A 16,237-nucleotide genomic window follows, 5' to 3' on the forward strand; every position below is an offset into this window, starting at 1 on the left:
CCGCGAGGGGCCGTTGTGGAGATTAAGCAAGTTATTGCCCAGAGTCGCAGAGTGTGAACCCGTGAGTCGAGAAGGCACCGGAGCGAGAATTATCGAGTCCGTGGAATTTTTGAGCCCAAGACCCGCCGAGGCGGGGAATTGAATCCTGGTCCAGGGCCGATCTCAGCTTCCGGGTCTGCCGCCTCTAACCCCTGAGCCACACTTCTCCAAGGTGACTTATTAATATTCAAAAGGGATGTCTTTGCATTTCCATCTTTGTCTACCACAGCAGAGGACAACAACAGAGCTGTGGCCTCTGGGGGAACTTTCTACTCCTTAGACTAAGGACTTACATGCAAGTTAAATGTGCTTCTTAGGAATAAGCAAATGTAACCATGTTTAAAGGGGGCACGTTAACTTTACTCATGGTTAGCAGAGAGTTGTAATGCCTACAAAAAAAAGTCAACAAAAAGCCAAAAAATGTGGGGGCAGCATGCAAAAAAGGTACAAGAGCGATTGTGCTGAAACTCTCTACACACTCTTGCTTTGTGAGATCAGATGCTTCTAAGAGGCAGCTATCCAATTTCTCAATGTTTCTCTGATGTGAGTAGCAGAAAATCAAATAGTTCACAAGATGAGGGCTCACCAATGTGATCTGTCCTATGTGCTTCATATTTTATGACAACAGCATTCCCTGGGTCCTTGTACTACCTGTTCTCTCTGTTTGGATAGTTTGGACTCACTGGACAGAATAATATCAAGTTCCCCCATTCACTAAATGTTCTCTTAAGGTCTTACTCTGAATGCATGATTTTGACTTGGCTTCATTCAGTCTTAGTTGGCAGCTCTGTGACCACTCATGGACCTTCTCTTAATTCTGTCTTTACTTTTTTTAACTTCTTTCAGAGTGTTGCAAATATTCATGTGATCTTCACAGAGACAAACCTTCCTTTCCACTTTTCCAGATAGTTGATAAGTTAAGCACCAAACATGATGAATTCCTAGTGCTAATGGTATGCCTTAAAAAGTTTAATGGTCGCCAGGATGGAGAAGGGTCCCCTTGTCTAGGACCTGCAAATTATTGTTCATCTTATATTAGGATTGATCCAGTAAGAGGCCTAAGCTTCGATAAACATTGTGCTATATCACATAACTGCACTTCCTTAAATATTCTTCTACGTCAGTGTCAGGGGCTTTCTCACAGGTCCTTACAGTCAAAGGAAGATAGGAGGTAAAACAGTAGTCTGAAAATCTATCATCCTTCACTCTCTAGGTCTACAACAGAGAGCTGTACCTGCTCAAACCAGTAGTGGACCTTTGGTAGGGAAAGTAGAGACAATGTTGACCAGAAAATAATTATTTTTAGCTGAGATGTTGATGAGAGTTAGCAGTGTTCACTCAATTTGGTACTTACTATCAATCCTACTACCTATGCCTGTTTTGTAAACTTCCAAGGAACTAGTATATCTTGGAAATTATTATTTACAGTCTATGAAGAAACAATTGTCCATACAAGAGGGGAAGACGGCACAGCTAACTTATCTTCCTTCTCTATCTCCGTAGGTGCAGCCTGTGTACATCACCCAACTACCCAAGGACAGAGAGGATCATGTATACACGTAGGTGTCTTGAATGATGTTTGGTGGTTTTCTCTTATGTAAATGAGCATTGGTGCTTGGTAAGGCTTTGGGATGCCTCTGAAAATCATTCAAGGTCTGGGACAGAGAACAAAGGGGAAATGGATATGTTTTGACTTATCTCAACCAGGCTCATGATTTACTTATGTGAGACTGTAGGACGTTCTTAAAAATCTGGTTCTTGGTTGAGGATCCACAATCTTCGTCACGGGACACCACAAGAAGTCACTAAATTAACCTGTGTTTAACACTCAGTAGCTTGCACAAAAGCATTCAGGATAACAAAAACGGGGTGACCCTGTGTCCCTTAGAACCTGGGTATTCAATGGTTAAACAAAAAATGGTTCTGTTGGGTAAGACAGATAACTTGAACAATGCTCATATATGTAGACAAACAAAAATAGCTTTCTGATACACCATATGCGGTTTGAGAAATAAATGCTCAAAAGACAATGTCATAAAGTTCAAATTGTTATATTATAAAATTATAACAAATACTTTAAAAAAATCCGAATTACGAAATTCAAGGATGGGTTTTCATTACATGAAACAGACCGTCATCAAGACATAAGGAAAAATAGTTGTGTGACTTTTGTGCAGTTGTGCTCAATGGGTGCAGTGACGTATATACAGTGCGAGGAATTAATACATATACAATTATACAGGAATATTTTCAATTGCCAGATGCTGATTATCAACCGAGGATTCTTAAGAGTATTGTGAGGAACCTGGTGAGTCTGGACCTGTGGATGCGTCGACGTTTCGACCCTACTCTTATGCTGAGATGAAGGCTGTAGGCCGAATCTTCCTTCTGCGACAGCAGGGCAGGCCTCAAGTAGCTAGCTAGTTAGTCCTCTGACAGCAGGGCAGTCCTTCCTTGGTGATGCATAAATCCAGGAGTACACTGCAGAATTAATTTGAAAACCCTTTTTATACTTAGTGCCCCCTTTGAAGTGGAAAAAATATCTGGAGTCTCCCCCTACAGAAGAGTCTGGAATTTCCTGCCTCTCTGTCTTTATCAATGTCTGCCTACGTGCACAAAAGGGTAGTGTGAAGTCCTTTGTGTGTGACAGCTCCTCTACCCCCTCATCGAATCAGAATTGTCCATCCTACCAGCACCCAGACCCTCTATTATGTGACTTCATGTGAGGAATACACAAAGGCGAACAGCCATTCACGCCTGGCCATGTGACCAATGAGCAGGCTGCAGGCACCAAAGGGTTAGGGCAAGAAAACACCAACTTTCTAAAAGTGGCATTTGCAGAATTGTGACTTAAAATCAGACTTTCCAAATAAAGGGAATTTTAAATTATAATTCTTTAGAGACAAAACTTGGCATTCCTACCTACTCCCAACCAAAAGGTATCACTTATTAAATGTAAAAAGGTAACCCAATGTTACCCTATGGGAAAGGTAGGCCTTGTAGTAACAAAAAACGAATTTCAGAGTCTTTTAGCACAAGGACATGCAAAACGTAATGGTACATATCCAATTTTTTAATATATTGCATCCTGTCCTATGGGCTGTTTAGGGCCTACCCTTGGGGTGACTTATATGTATTAGAAAATAGGTTTTAGGATAGGTAACATTTTTATTTTTCCAGGTCGAAATGTCAATTTAAAACTGTATACCCAGCCTACAATGGCAAGCCTGGGACATGTTTTAAAAAGTTACTTTAGTGGGTGGCAAAATGAGTGCTACAGGTCCACTAGTAGCATTTAATTTACTGGCCCAGGGTACCTGTAGTTTCACTTTACAAGGGACATACATTAAATGGGCTGATTGGGTGCAAGCCAATTCCTCATATTTAAAGAGAGCACAAGCTCTTTAGCACTGGTTAGCAGTGGTTAAGTGCACTGTGTCCTAAAAGCCAACAAAAAAGGGGTTCAGAAAACAGGAGGGGTGAATGGAAAATGTTTCGGGTAACCCTGCAGAGAGGTCCAATACATGTGGATTACAGGCACCTGGCATTGAGTAGAGTGTTCAACACCCTAGAGAAACATTCTTTGACTGGCCATGATAGTGTTAATCCCTGCAAAAGGTTCCTTTAATAATGACCACAGCAGAGGTGAGATGAATCCTTCCCTTGGAAAGGATATCTGTAAGGTAATCTTGAAGAAAGATTGTTTATTGGAGCTAAAGAAGTCCCCTGAAACTCCAGTAACCGGGTACTTAAGAGTAACATGAAAAGACTTATGGCCTGATTTAAATCTCAGTGGAAAGTTTACTTCATCACAAAGTACCAAATACCCTGTTCACTGAAGTATAAATCCCATAGGATATAGTGGGATTTATATTTCAGCCTATGGGATATCCATCACTTTTTTGACAGAGTAACCTGTCCGCCAAGATCTAAATCAAGCCCCTACTGCCTCAACAGACGAGTTAGTTGATTTATTGAAAAAAAAAGCACCCACACTCGCAGCCCTTCTACCTATTATGAAAAAACTGTGGAGGGCCACTTTGACCGCCTAGTCCTCCATCACAGCACAGGAAACCCCCAACAACAATGTGGCTCATCACCCCGAAGCACTGTTGGACTGCTGCCCACACTCGATCAATACAGCCACCTTAGAAACATGACATAGTCCTCCCCCTTCTGAAGAAACTGTTCACTGGCCAACTACAGACTACCTTAAAAGGCAAAAATCATGGGGAAGATCATCAACACTTGACTATTCACCAACATTAATGAAAACCACCTCCTCAATACCACTCAATCCAGATTCAGGTCTAGCCGCAGCACTGAGACCACTCATATCGCCGCGACTGATGACATCCGATTGATAATTGATAAAGGTGACACCGCTGCCCTCATATTTTTAGACCTTTGCGCTGCCTTCACCACCATCTCCCACCCCATCCTCATTCAAAATCTCCATAAAGCTGATATACATGGATCCACTCTCCTCTTGATCTGTTTTTTCTAACAAACCACATCCTACCAGTCAGCCTAACTCCTTTCACCTCAGCTGCCACCACCTTCATCTGTAGAGTTACCCATAGATCACAACTCAGCCCTACGCTGTTCAACATATACTTGACCCATCTGATCAGCATCATCGTCCGCATGAAGCCACCGTCATAGCTTATTCCGATGACACCGAAATCAAACTCTTCCTCTCTGACAAAACACCCAGCACCAAGACCAGATTCTCCTCCTGCATGTCTGAAGTCCCCAAATAGGTGAAAACCATCTCTTTTAAGCTCAACATGATAAAAACGGAAGTAGTAATCTTTGCAAAGACCATGTTTTGGAACTTCTCTGATGGCCTGCAGAATTCCCACCTACAGCCCGACAGCAACCCAGGCTAGAAATCTTGGGATAGTAGTTGACTACTAGCTTGATATATCCGGCCAGGTAAACATCGTCTACTGCTTCCAAGCCCTCAAGATGCTCAAAAAGATCCTGAGTGGCTTCCTAGCGCCACACGCAGAACTTTCACCCAAGCCCTCGTCAACAGCAAGCTGAACTACAGCAATGCCACCTTTATCAGAATCAATGCACGCAAAGTCCTCCACTGGCTACCTGTCCACAATCACTCACTATTCATACTCCACACACACACATTTAAAGCCCTTCGCAACATTGGATCCACCTACCACAAAACCAGCATCAACTTCCACACATAACCATACACTTCCTCTCATGCAGACTCCAACTCTCACACATCGCTCGCATATGCAGAAAAATAACTGGCACTCATGTCTCTTCCTGCTTTGCCCCTAAATCCTGGAATGACCTGCTCCTTTACGCAACACAACACACCATAACACAACATACTCTCTATATAGTATCCTAAAAAGAAGTACACTGTGCAGAGACTCCAGTGAGTACCCAATTGGTTTACAGAGGCTAAAGTAGATAACTCTAACGCTTTCTTTTGTGGCAGTGTGGGCGAACAGTTAGGATTATCCGAGGGTAGTGCTAAGCATTTGTTGTACTCACAGAGGCAATGCATGAGACACACACACTCAAAGAATGAATCCAAGACTAATTTTGAACAATAAAAGTTTTTTTAAATATATTATCAGCCTGAATAACTTTGCTTAAAGGTAAGTGCAGATTTCAATAGAAATAGTTACAGGTAAGTAAAATGTTCAAACCTGTGCGCTTTTACAAACAATGCAATACTAATTAAGGAAAAGTTAAAGATGCATAAAGGTAGGTAAAGTTGGTTTCAGGAGTTCACCTTCTGGGATCAGAATAGAAGTGGGCCAAGGTTTAAAGTACTACCAGCAGTTCATTGGGAACCACCTGTGTTCTACCAGGAACAGGGTACTGGTGAGGCTGATTGCTGGCGTGCTACAGGGAATGGGACCAACTGAAAAGAGGCTGCACAGGGGGACTTGCAATCAAGTCTGAGTGCTCCCAAACGGGGCTCAGGTTGCAAGGGGTCTTGGAATACGGTGGCATCGCTGGTTCATTAGGACGTAGGCCCGGCGACTCAGTGAGGAGTGGTTATGTCGGCTGGGCCAGGTGCACAAAAATGCACCTCAATGCTGGCAGGGGATAAATCAAAGCAGCTGGCAACTCTCATAGAAGGTCTCAGTGATACTGATGGCTGCTTGTTCCTGGTGCAGTGAAAATCCAAACTCTCTCTCTTAGTATTTGGTGCAGGGCGTCCGGTACCCCGGGGGTTGGTGCTGCATGGCTCCGGTTGGTCCTGGTGTATTCACACTCAGTGGAGTGACAGATCTGACCTTCAACAGCACAAGTACCTTCTCCTGGTGGTTTGTGGTGTTGGTCTGGCTGGGTAACTGCAAGGCGGAGGACCTGACTCTGCTTGTTGGTGCCTACAGACTGTAGGGGGGTAGCTCCTCTACTCCAGGGGAGACTGTTGGTGGCTTTTTTTGCAGTGCTGGCAGGCTATCCAAGGCTTTGATAGTTGTCCAGCTTACAGGACGAGTCACTCTGTCACAATTATCAAGAGATGGCTGAGAATGGCAGGGTTTTGCACCAATGTCCAAAGTTCTCTTTTATTTCTTGCTAGACAGTGACTCTTCTTCATCCTTCCTCTGTTGATACTTTGAATCTGAGTTCCTGGGGTCAGGGGTGCCACTTAATACTCAATTTAGGGGCGTTATGAGGAAATACAGGTAGTAGCCAATGTGCTACCTACCCTTAGGGTGTCTACACCCTCTATATGACCACTTCCTGTGGGAAGTGGGCATAAATCTGGACCTAAAATGCTATTTCCATCCAAAACAACATTGAGGAAACTGAAAAGTGGGGTCCACATCATCTGGCCCACCCTAGTGGCTGAATTTAGGCATACCTTCTAATCTTACTAATTGCCTGTTTTGCCACCAAAAAGTGGGGTCAGAACAGGGGGGAAGGGAGTAACTCCACTATGTAGAGAGGCCCGCGGTCACTTCCTACCCTGGAATGCCCATCCTGCTTGGATGAGGTGTGAGCATCTCAGCCCAGAGAAGGCTTCCAAGAGCAAAGGCTCTCACCTCAGGAGTTCAGAAGTCTCTGTATGTGTTGTGGGCTGGTCGAGACCAAACATTCAACACACTAATAGTTAGCAGGTTTTCAGAGGACCCTTCTAAAGTGCCCTCTGGGCGCATTGCTTAATAAGTCCATCACTGGCATCAGTGAGGGTTTATCCAGACAAGATGTTTGGTACCAAGCATTTTGGGGTACAGCAAAGCCATCATGTAGCTGGGGAACTCGTAATCATGAGTGTTCAGCCCAGATACTCGTTATGTCTGTGCACTGGTAATATCTAAGGGCAAACTTAGATATCACTGTGACATATCGACTCAAACAGATATGCCCACACATGGGTATAGAGCACCCTGCCCTAAGGCTGTAAAGCCTGCTGTAGGATGACTTACCTATGCCACATGTAGTGCTGGCATGCATGGCATACAGTGGTGTGTGCCATGTTGACTCTTTGGTTTTCTCTGCACCAAGACATACAGGCTGCAAAGGCAGTTTTCATGAGCATGGTAGGGGGTCACTTAGAGTGGCACAATTCATGCTGCAGCCCTTAGGGACCTCCTTTAGGTCCAATGCCCTAGGTACCATGGGTACCACATACTAGGGACTTTCATGGATCCTAAAGGGTTGCTAATTGTGGAACAACTGTACAGTTTAGGGAAAGAACACTGGTGCTGGGTACCTAGTTACCCGGGAACCCAGCACACTTTCATTCAAAAAGTAACATAAACTCCTGCTATCCGAGAATTTGCAAGTCATCATGATACACACATACATTTATTAGGTCATTTAATTTTCAATACAGTAACTTTAACTTCTTCACTCCAGTTTTCCCTTTCACCATCCCACTCTTCAGTTTCTTTCTATCTCCTTTCTCTCAGGACCTCTTTATAATGCTTTATTCGTTCATATCCCTTCCTACCACCTAAGTTCCTCCATTCCATTCTCTGATTCTCCCTGCCAATCCTCTACCCTTTCCATCTTTCCTCTCACCTCACCACATCTTACTTTTCACTTTCCAATCTCTCTGGGGCCAGTGATACAGCAAGACAATTGTATACAGTGACGAGGGTGGTCCCAGCTGGTGAACATCCTGTTGCCCCTAATGGCATCAAATATGGCCGCATTGCCATGGGAGGGAGAAAGAAAATGTCACTTAGAGTAAGAGCTGAAAATATTATCAAAGTTTTGTCACACTTCTTGTCTTTTCCCCCTGCTTCTCTATTTCATACAGTTCTGTCTACCTCAATTTCTCTATCTGCCTCCACACCTCACTCTGTGCCATCCTAGAGCCTTACATTGCTCAGTTTGCCCATCTTTCATCCCACTTCTTTTCCATCTCCCTCGTTCTTTTCCTCAAGCTATATCTTCCCCTTTCACTTTGTCTCTCCTTTTCTATTTTTTATCCTTGCCTACTTCCAACATATAGACTTCCTCCTCTGTTTCTTGCAGCTATTTTTCGGCCAATGGCATTATTGTTTCACATCACCAGTGTGTACCTTCTGTCCATCTGGTCGACATTTTGCTAGGCCTTTCCTCAGCTTCCAAGGTTGTCTTACTTTTCCCAATGTTTCCTGTCTTCCCTAAATTCTTTTTTCTACCTTCCATCATTCCTCCATACTTCGTTATCACTGCCACTCCTCACCTCGTAAGGTGGCATCATTTTTAATACGGCAGACATACTGGCTTTGCCAACGGTTTAGAACATTAATATATAAAAGGCAAGCCTATTGACATTTCCATCATTACATTAATAAATCCGTCATGCATCAAAGTTTTATAAAGCCAATACAATCAATAACCATAATCTAATGCAGTATTAGATACATTGGAAAGTTCAATTTAAAGCAATTTTCATTAAAATATTATAAATAAAGCACTTTTAATAAGAAAATAACCATAAAACATGTTTGAGTCTTGCTTTAACACTCTTAAGGCCACATAATGCACCCATAGGAACAACCACAAAGGGTCTCTCCCCTCAATCTGAAGAGCCTACAGCTCCATCACGGAGAGCTTTACAAATGATGGCACGCACTCCTGGGGTCAATGACACAGAAGACTTACGGCAAGTTTTCTTAACATGTTTCTGGGCGGGGGGGACTGCTGCGCACCTGGCAGCCCTCCACAACATTTAAATAAATTGTTGATGGTGCTCCTGTCCCTCGTTGAGGCACCAAAAAAATTCAAATATAATTCCGAGGCCTGGCATTATGATGCAGTGAGTATTTTATGAGCGTTTAAGTCTGTCCCCTGTGTTTATGTGATCGACCACCGCATGCAATGTTTATGTGTTTATTTTATTTAGGTGGGCGTCCTGGGCCCATATGTGGCACCCCCAGCTGAATTTGTTATGGGGTGGATTGTGGGAGGCCCAAGGTTCTTGCCAGCCTGCTGACTCTCCAACAAGTACCCATCCAGCGTGCTTGTGAGGACCAGCAATAGCGACTGTGCTTCCACCCAGTGGGAGCAGCCTTAGTTTCTGCTCCTGCAGCGGGAGAAATGCACTGTTCCCAGCCTGTGCTCTCGAGGGCAGGGGCATAGATGTCTGCCCCGTCTGACGCAAGAGCTATCATGCTGGTTGGACCTGGGGGATGGAGTCTCGGGACAATACCTGGCTGTGGAGGAGGGCCACACAAAGGACCCCCTCCCCAATAGATTATTTTATATTAAATAAAATTGGATAGACCTCGGGAGATGGGGGTCTCTGCGGCCAATACCTGGCTTGGGGAGAGATGCTCATGTAAGCCCTTCCTTTAAAAAAAATTATTTAGGCTTTTATATAGCGCGAACTAGACCTGAGACATCGGGTATCAGAGCGCTTTACATGAGCACCAGTTTCATTACAGAAGGACACATCCATTTTTGTAAGGCACAGGGAGATTACGTGATTTGCGCAGAATCACAGGATGTTGAGCGTCGTTGCCGAGACTTGTACCAGGTTCCCCAGGTTCGAGGTGACCGCTCTAGCCATGAGGCCGCATCCTTTCCTCTTCCCATATTCTTTAAAAAAGAATGCATGAATCCCCGGGCCTAGACCCACACTAGGGGCATTATAATATCAACGAGAGCACACCCTTTTTATGCAGTAATACCTCAGCACCGTTGAACATCAAATTCTTTTTTACATTTTGTGAGGATTGCCATTAAAAAGCCCCTTACATTGTGGAGGTTTGTGATATTGTGTGGATGAGAACCTTCTTGTAGGAGCTTGTATTTGAATTAGGATACAAAGACAGTGCAGAAGTTATTTTGAAAGATTTGCAGGGCGTGGTAGCGCAGATCAAGATGTGTGGGGAATAAGTGAAATAATACGAAACAACCCAGCGGCCCCTAGAGTGTGGACCTCCAATCTCGGTTTTCCTTTTGCCTTTCTGCAGTGAAGTGCCAGACCCCTCATCACCAGTGTCACCTGTGCCAACCTCCACAGCTGCCCAAAAGCTGGACGAACTGATGCTAAGCCTATTGAACATCCAGTCAAAGGTAAGTCTTCTTCATATATACTGCTCGTGAAGTGATAGAACCTATATCCCCAACCTCCCAACAATTTTGTTTCGAATTCTCCCTTTGTCCATACCTTCTTCTTGCCTTCGTCCCAAATGCTGACACCTTTCCCAATGGTCATCAATTCCCCAGCCTGCTCTTCCTTTTCCTTTCTGCACTTCAACCTCAGTCCTGCTACCCTCCTCATTTATTCTATTCTTAATCACATTTTTACAAGGGTTCTGTTTTCTAAGCACTCCTTCTTCTTACTGTTATTCATGTGTATGGACTCATAGGCCCTCGCTGGAAGTCCACAGTAATTCCAATGGAGACTGTAGCAGGAATTATCTGCTGCAGTCCCAACTAAATGTAAAGGGTTTGTGGTAAATCCACAAATCTGGTAAATTCGCCTATTCGAGTGTAAGTGAGGCTGGATCTAGCTACTCCCTCCCATCCTGCCAGTGATGGTCCACTCAGTTACACCTAAACTCCCACTGTATGCGGCTGTTTAGGAGGATTACACAAAGCCCAACTGCCAAATACACCCAGTCATATGACAGGCTGCAGGCACCAAATAGCTAAGGCAAGAAAATGCCAACTTTCAAACAGTGGCTTGCAATTTAAAATCTGACTTCATCGTAAATTTGGATTTTAAATTAGGATTCCAGTGCCACCAAACTTAAACCAGTTATATTTCCCATTTGTAAATTACACTTATAAAATGTAGTAAGCTAATCCCAATGTTAACATATAGGAGACATAGGCCTTTATTTTTCCAGGTCGAAATGGCAGTTTAAACTGCACACACAGGCTCTGCAATGGCAGACCTGAGACATGTTTACACAGAGGCAGCCCCTCCATTAGGGTGGAAGAACATCATTTCCCTACTTACAGTGCTGCAAAGGTGAAAAATAAAATGGTAATAAACGGTGGGTCTCATTTACAACACAATGACGCATGCGGTGCCGCAAGCCATTTTGCTTCACCATGCTGCATCATTTTAAAAGCACAGGGATGCATCATCTTTACAACAATTTGACGCATCCCTGTGCTTTCTCCTGCACTGCTGCACAATTGGCTGCCTTGTGCCAATGCAGGCACCCTTGCATGATGGTGCAAGGGTGCCTGCTTTAAGGGGATTATTGTTTTTGTGCAGCAATGGACAAAATTCTGTTTGGTGCATACTGTAATGCATTCAAGGGTGTACAAATTGCATTCTATAATATTTACCAACATGATTCTGACCAGGTTTTACTTGCCAAAAACCTATAGGTAAAAGGCACCAGTTATGCAATTTGCACTTTGGGAGAACAGCACATATCCAATTATTGCGTGGGTAGATTCTGCTGAACTTGAAATCACATGTTCACATTAAATTACCCCTCTAGTTTTAATGAGGGTCCTAGTGGCTCCAGTTTATAATGTTTTAGCTCAATGGTTGTAAACCATATGCATTTCAGTATGATTCTACCCCAAAAGAAGCACCTTGCCCCAAACCCGTATGCCACATTTCATCTGTATGAAACAGTAGACTCCCCGAGGTCTGCTTTGGCCTCACTACAACAGAGATATGCAGGTTGTGTCTTTGGGCAAATCAAGAAAGCATCTGTGCATACTCCATCTACTTAAGCCAACTAGACTCAAAATAGAACATGTAGTGTAATGAAAACAATGAGGGGCATATTTACAAGCCTTTTGTGCCACTAGGGGGTCACTTTTCGTGATGCTTAAGCGGCGCAAATCACAAAATCATATATATGAGGCCACGCAAAGCCACTATGCATGTCTTTCCGTGGCCTCATAGATATGGAGTAAGGCTAGGCAGGGCACATCGCTGCCTTGACTTACACTGAGCTCGGGAGGTGCTCCTTGGAAGTTGCAACACCCATGGATTTTGACACTTCCCCAGATTTACGAGAGCATACAACTTTGGCAGCTCCAAAACCTTAGGACTCCCGAGGTGAGGTGTGACGACCTGAAATAACTTTATTTCTCCTTGTTTTCTTCAGCGCACATAGAAAGAGGAAAACACCTCCAAGGAGTGTTTCTGTACAGAAAGGTGCGCTTTCTGCAGAAACGGTGCCAGTGCAGGGGAAAGGACAGGAATGCACCTTATTACATAGGTACAGTGCATTCCTGCCCTTTCACTTTGGCGTAGGGCAGCACAGCAAGCTGATTTGCTTTGTAGCCTTACGACAAATCCCCAAAAATGAGGGCCTGGATGAGCCAGCAACAGGCTTAGTGCACCCAAAATACAAGCCTCATTATTTCTGCAGGAGACAACAACCCTAAAGATATTGCAGTCTTGTCATCGAGACCTCTTCAACCTGTAAACGAAGCTGCCTCTGGGCACTCCATTGCATCTCCACACTGGGAGACCAACAGAGAACAGAACATGAGATGGAAAGTAGGGCTTGTATGCACATTTGTGCCATGAAGTAGGGGGCATATTTATGAAATAGTGGCACATTGCAGCACAGTAAGTCACTTTGCTACACTGCCCTGCATCACAGAGAAAGGGCAGAAATGAACTATATTTATCGAATATGGCGCATTCCTGTAATTTTCCCTTGTGCGGGTGCCGTTTGCCAATGTGGGCACCCACGGTGCAAGGGTGCATCCGTTGCATGCAGGATTATTTGTGTGCAGGAAAGAATGCCTTCCTGCACAAAACCAATCTCAAGAGGTCGTTTCCTCTTCTATGTGTGCAGAAGAATGTAGCACACATAGAAAGTGTTAAAATCTAATAGAAATAAAGATATTTCTACTCATTAAGCTTTACCTGGGGAGGCAGATGGTTTTAGCTCATTCCCAGGTTTACAGGTCCTTGTAAATCTAGGAATGTTTAAAAAACCTTGGGAGGTGCATGAGACCACCCACCGCAATGCCTAAGGAACGCCTCTCTTGTGCAGAGAAAGGCAACGCAGCAATTTTATGAAGTAATTCAAAGCCACACAAAGTGGATTTGCTTGGTTTCAATAATCTGACTTTGAGGCTTGTGTCATGCGTGTATCCCTTTGGGCGGTGCAAACCTCTCATAAATATGCCCCTAAGTATTTTTGTGAAATCTTCCATTGCCTTTATGATCTATTTGCAGAGAGTTACAATAGCAGCACCACTGTAACTTGTCTTTGATAAACATTACTGACACCACATGTATAGAAACTTCATTCAGATGTTACCTGCTTTTTCTCTTAAGTAAGGAACCTGAGTACTTGGGGGCAGTTCTTTTACTTACAATGACACATTATACTGTTGAGAAAGTTTGGCTTTTCTTCTTCTATATGTTCACCAACCAGCAAGAACGTGATGTAATCACATGGAGTGGTTGGAAGGCACTAGTGATCTATCTACATAGGTACAAGAAAATATAATATACTTATGGAAATGGTTGTATATCATGAATGTCTGTATTTATTTTGCATAGTACTAGTGTTCAAACACACTTCTTGGGCACTAATTATGATTGCATGCTAGTGTTATGTGATTATTATCACACCCAGTAAAATCTGACATTACTAGGATGGACATTTTCCAGGGGTTGGTAAAAAGGCCCAATTACTGACATCCTTATTCAAATGAGGAATAACCTGCAGATTTCAATGCTTTCTGCAACAAATCCAGATGTCCTGGTATTTACTGGTCTTTTTCTCTGGTTACATTTCTGCAGGGATGACCTGCCAAAATGTAACAGTGGGAAACTCCAAAAGTGCAAAAATTGACGCAGACGGCAATTACCAGGCGTGGAAAACTCCACACTTGTTGCTATTTGTGACCCCTGTGTATGTTTCATGTCTGCCATGTAAGAACTGAGATCATGTGTTTGTCTTTGTTTGTCTATCACAGAGGTGTCCATCATAGGTCCACAAGGCTCAGATCCATTCCAGGTGGTCAGGATATCCACATATGGTACATTTACTTGGAATGAATCCAAATGAACTTATTTGTACTGCCAGTGGTTATCCTGAAAACATGACACAGATTTAATCCTCCAATCCTTCTTTGAAATCCTGGTTAGTCTCCCACTTGCTCTAAAACTGGAGGGCTTCCATAAGTTTAGGTGTTATACTAGATGTTATTCATGAGGACACATCTTCTCTGGACTCAACCTTCTCTGTTTTTGGCTATGTAGATCCAGCTGGACGATGAAGCATCGAAGGTCTCAGAGCCTCTGTTGGTCAGCCCGACTACCACCCTGGAGAACATGCTGGGTACCCTGGAGGAAGATCTCAAGAACCTGGGCGCTGCCGTCATCCCCAAGGGCAGCTGTGCCTACTGCGCCAAGCCCATCGCCGGCAAGGTTTTGCTTCCTAGTCATCTTACTCTAATCTCTTTCACTCATTTTTTTGCTCACATATTTTCTCTCTTTCATTTTTTCCTCGGTTTTAACGTTTCTTTCTATGTATGAGTTCTTCCACATGTTTCCTCTTTTTAATACTTTTATCATCCCCCTCCTTTTTTCAAGTAAATCTCTTTTTCTCTGTTCTTCCTATTCCGAGTCACTTGTTTTGTCATTTATTTACACTCCCCTCCCTCCCTTTTCTTACTGAGTGTGTGTTTCTCTGTCTCTCTCCATTTTCATTTTTTGTAACTTTTTTCTTAACAAACTACAAAATCCTGTTTTTTAAATCCGTTATTCCTACTACATCATCAGGTACATTGTGGGAAGAGAAAATTGAATGGATTTCAGGTCCCTTCCTCTTTTTCTGGAAGTCTAAATACTTTCAGAATCAAAAGTCCTGATAACAGAAGACATTATCAACAGTTTGGTGAGGGAGCAGGCAGAATCCTGCTGCATGTACCTTTCAGTTCCTACATCAAACAGGAATAAAGATCTGCCAATACCATTTGTACAACTCTGAATCAGGACATAGGTATTGCCTTAGTCCTTGATCAAAGCTCACTCCAACCTGATACAGCCATTTTCTTCTCTTATGAGGAGCAGCCTGGTTCTCAGCATAGCTACTATGAATAGATTACCTTCATAAATCTAACAAGTAACTATAAGAGCCTTAAAGTCACAAAGAGGCAAGACGGATACAGATCCATTGTCGTCTTTTTCTCTCCTGAATTTATATTAAACTATCCTGAAGGAATTTGTTTCCAAGTACTAGAGGGTAGTGATAGTAAGGAAGCATAAGATTGAATAGAAATGACACCCTATTCGCTGTTCTCTGCGTTGTTTCCCTTTATTCATTGCCCCCCAAAACTTAATATGTTAGACCTGTCACCCTTCTCCCAAGCATTTTGGTTTCACCCCTCTTTTTTTTGTTGGGTTGGGGGTTTTGTTGGGTACTCTTTACCACTGCTAACCAGTGTTAAAGGGAATATTTAATTTAATTGTAAGACCCTAGTAAACTGGTACTACATGTGTCCAGAGCCTGTAAATGAAATGCTACTGGGCTGCAGCACTGATTGTGCTTCCACTCAAATAGCCCCTTAATCATGTCTCAGGTCTCCCCTTGCAGACTGTGTGTGCAGTTTTAAACTGGCATTTCGATCTGGCAGAATAAGTATTCTTGCAATATTAATATAATATGACAGAATACGCACCTTTATAATTACCAGTCCATTTATCCAATGTACTCATAGGCAACAATGTTAGAGTGCAGACTGGCGTTGTGCCCTGCCCCAACAGCACGTATGTGTAACTCCATGAATCCGTGGAGCGCCTCAGTGCTCCTTCCAC

At 43.3% G+C, this 16,237-nt stretch overlaps 1 protein-coding gene across 1 annotated transcript in view; it reads left to right on the forward strand.

The window, feature by feature from the left end:
* LPXN (leupaxin) overlaps positions 1-16,237 on the forward strand; it is a 372,214-nt gene that overhangs the window by 175,500 nt on the left and 180,477 nt on the right. The window contains exons 3-5 of the mRNA XM_086953138.1: positions 1,543-1,598; positions 10,446-10,548; positions 14,681-14,848. Of these exons, the coding sequence (XP_086809264.1) occupies positions 1,543-1,598; positions 10,446-10,548; positions 14,681-14,848 (327 nt within the window). The remainder of the gene's footprint in view (positions 1-1,542; positions 1,599-10,445; positions 10,549-14,680; positions 14,849-16,237) is intronic.

The sequence above is a fragment of the Lissotriton vulgaris genome, chromosome 1_2, assembly GCF_964263255.1.
Source record: "Lissotriton vulgaris chromosome 1_2, aLisVul1.2, whole genome shotgun sequence".
NCBI classification, from domain to species: Eukaryota; Metazoa; Chordata; class Amphibia; order Caudata; family Salamandridae; genus Lissotriton; species Lissotriton vulgaris.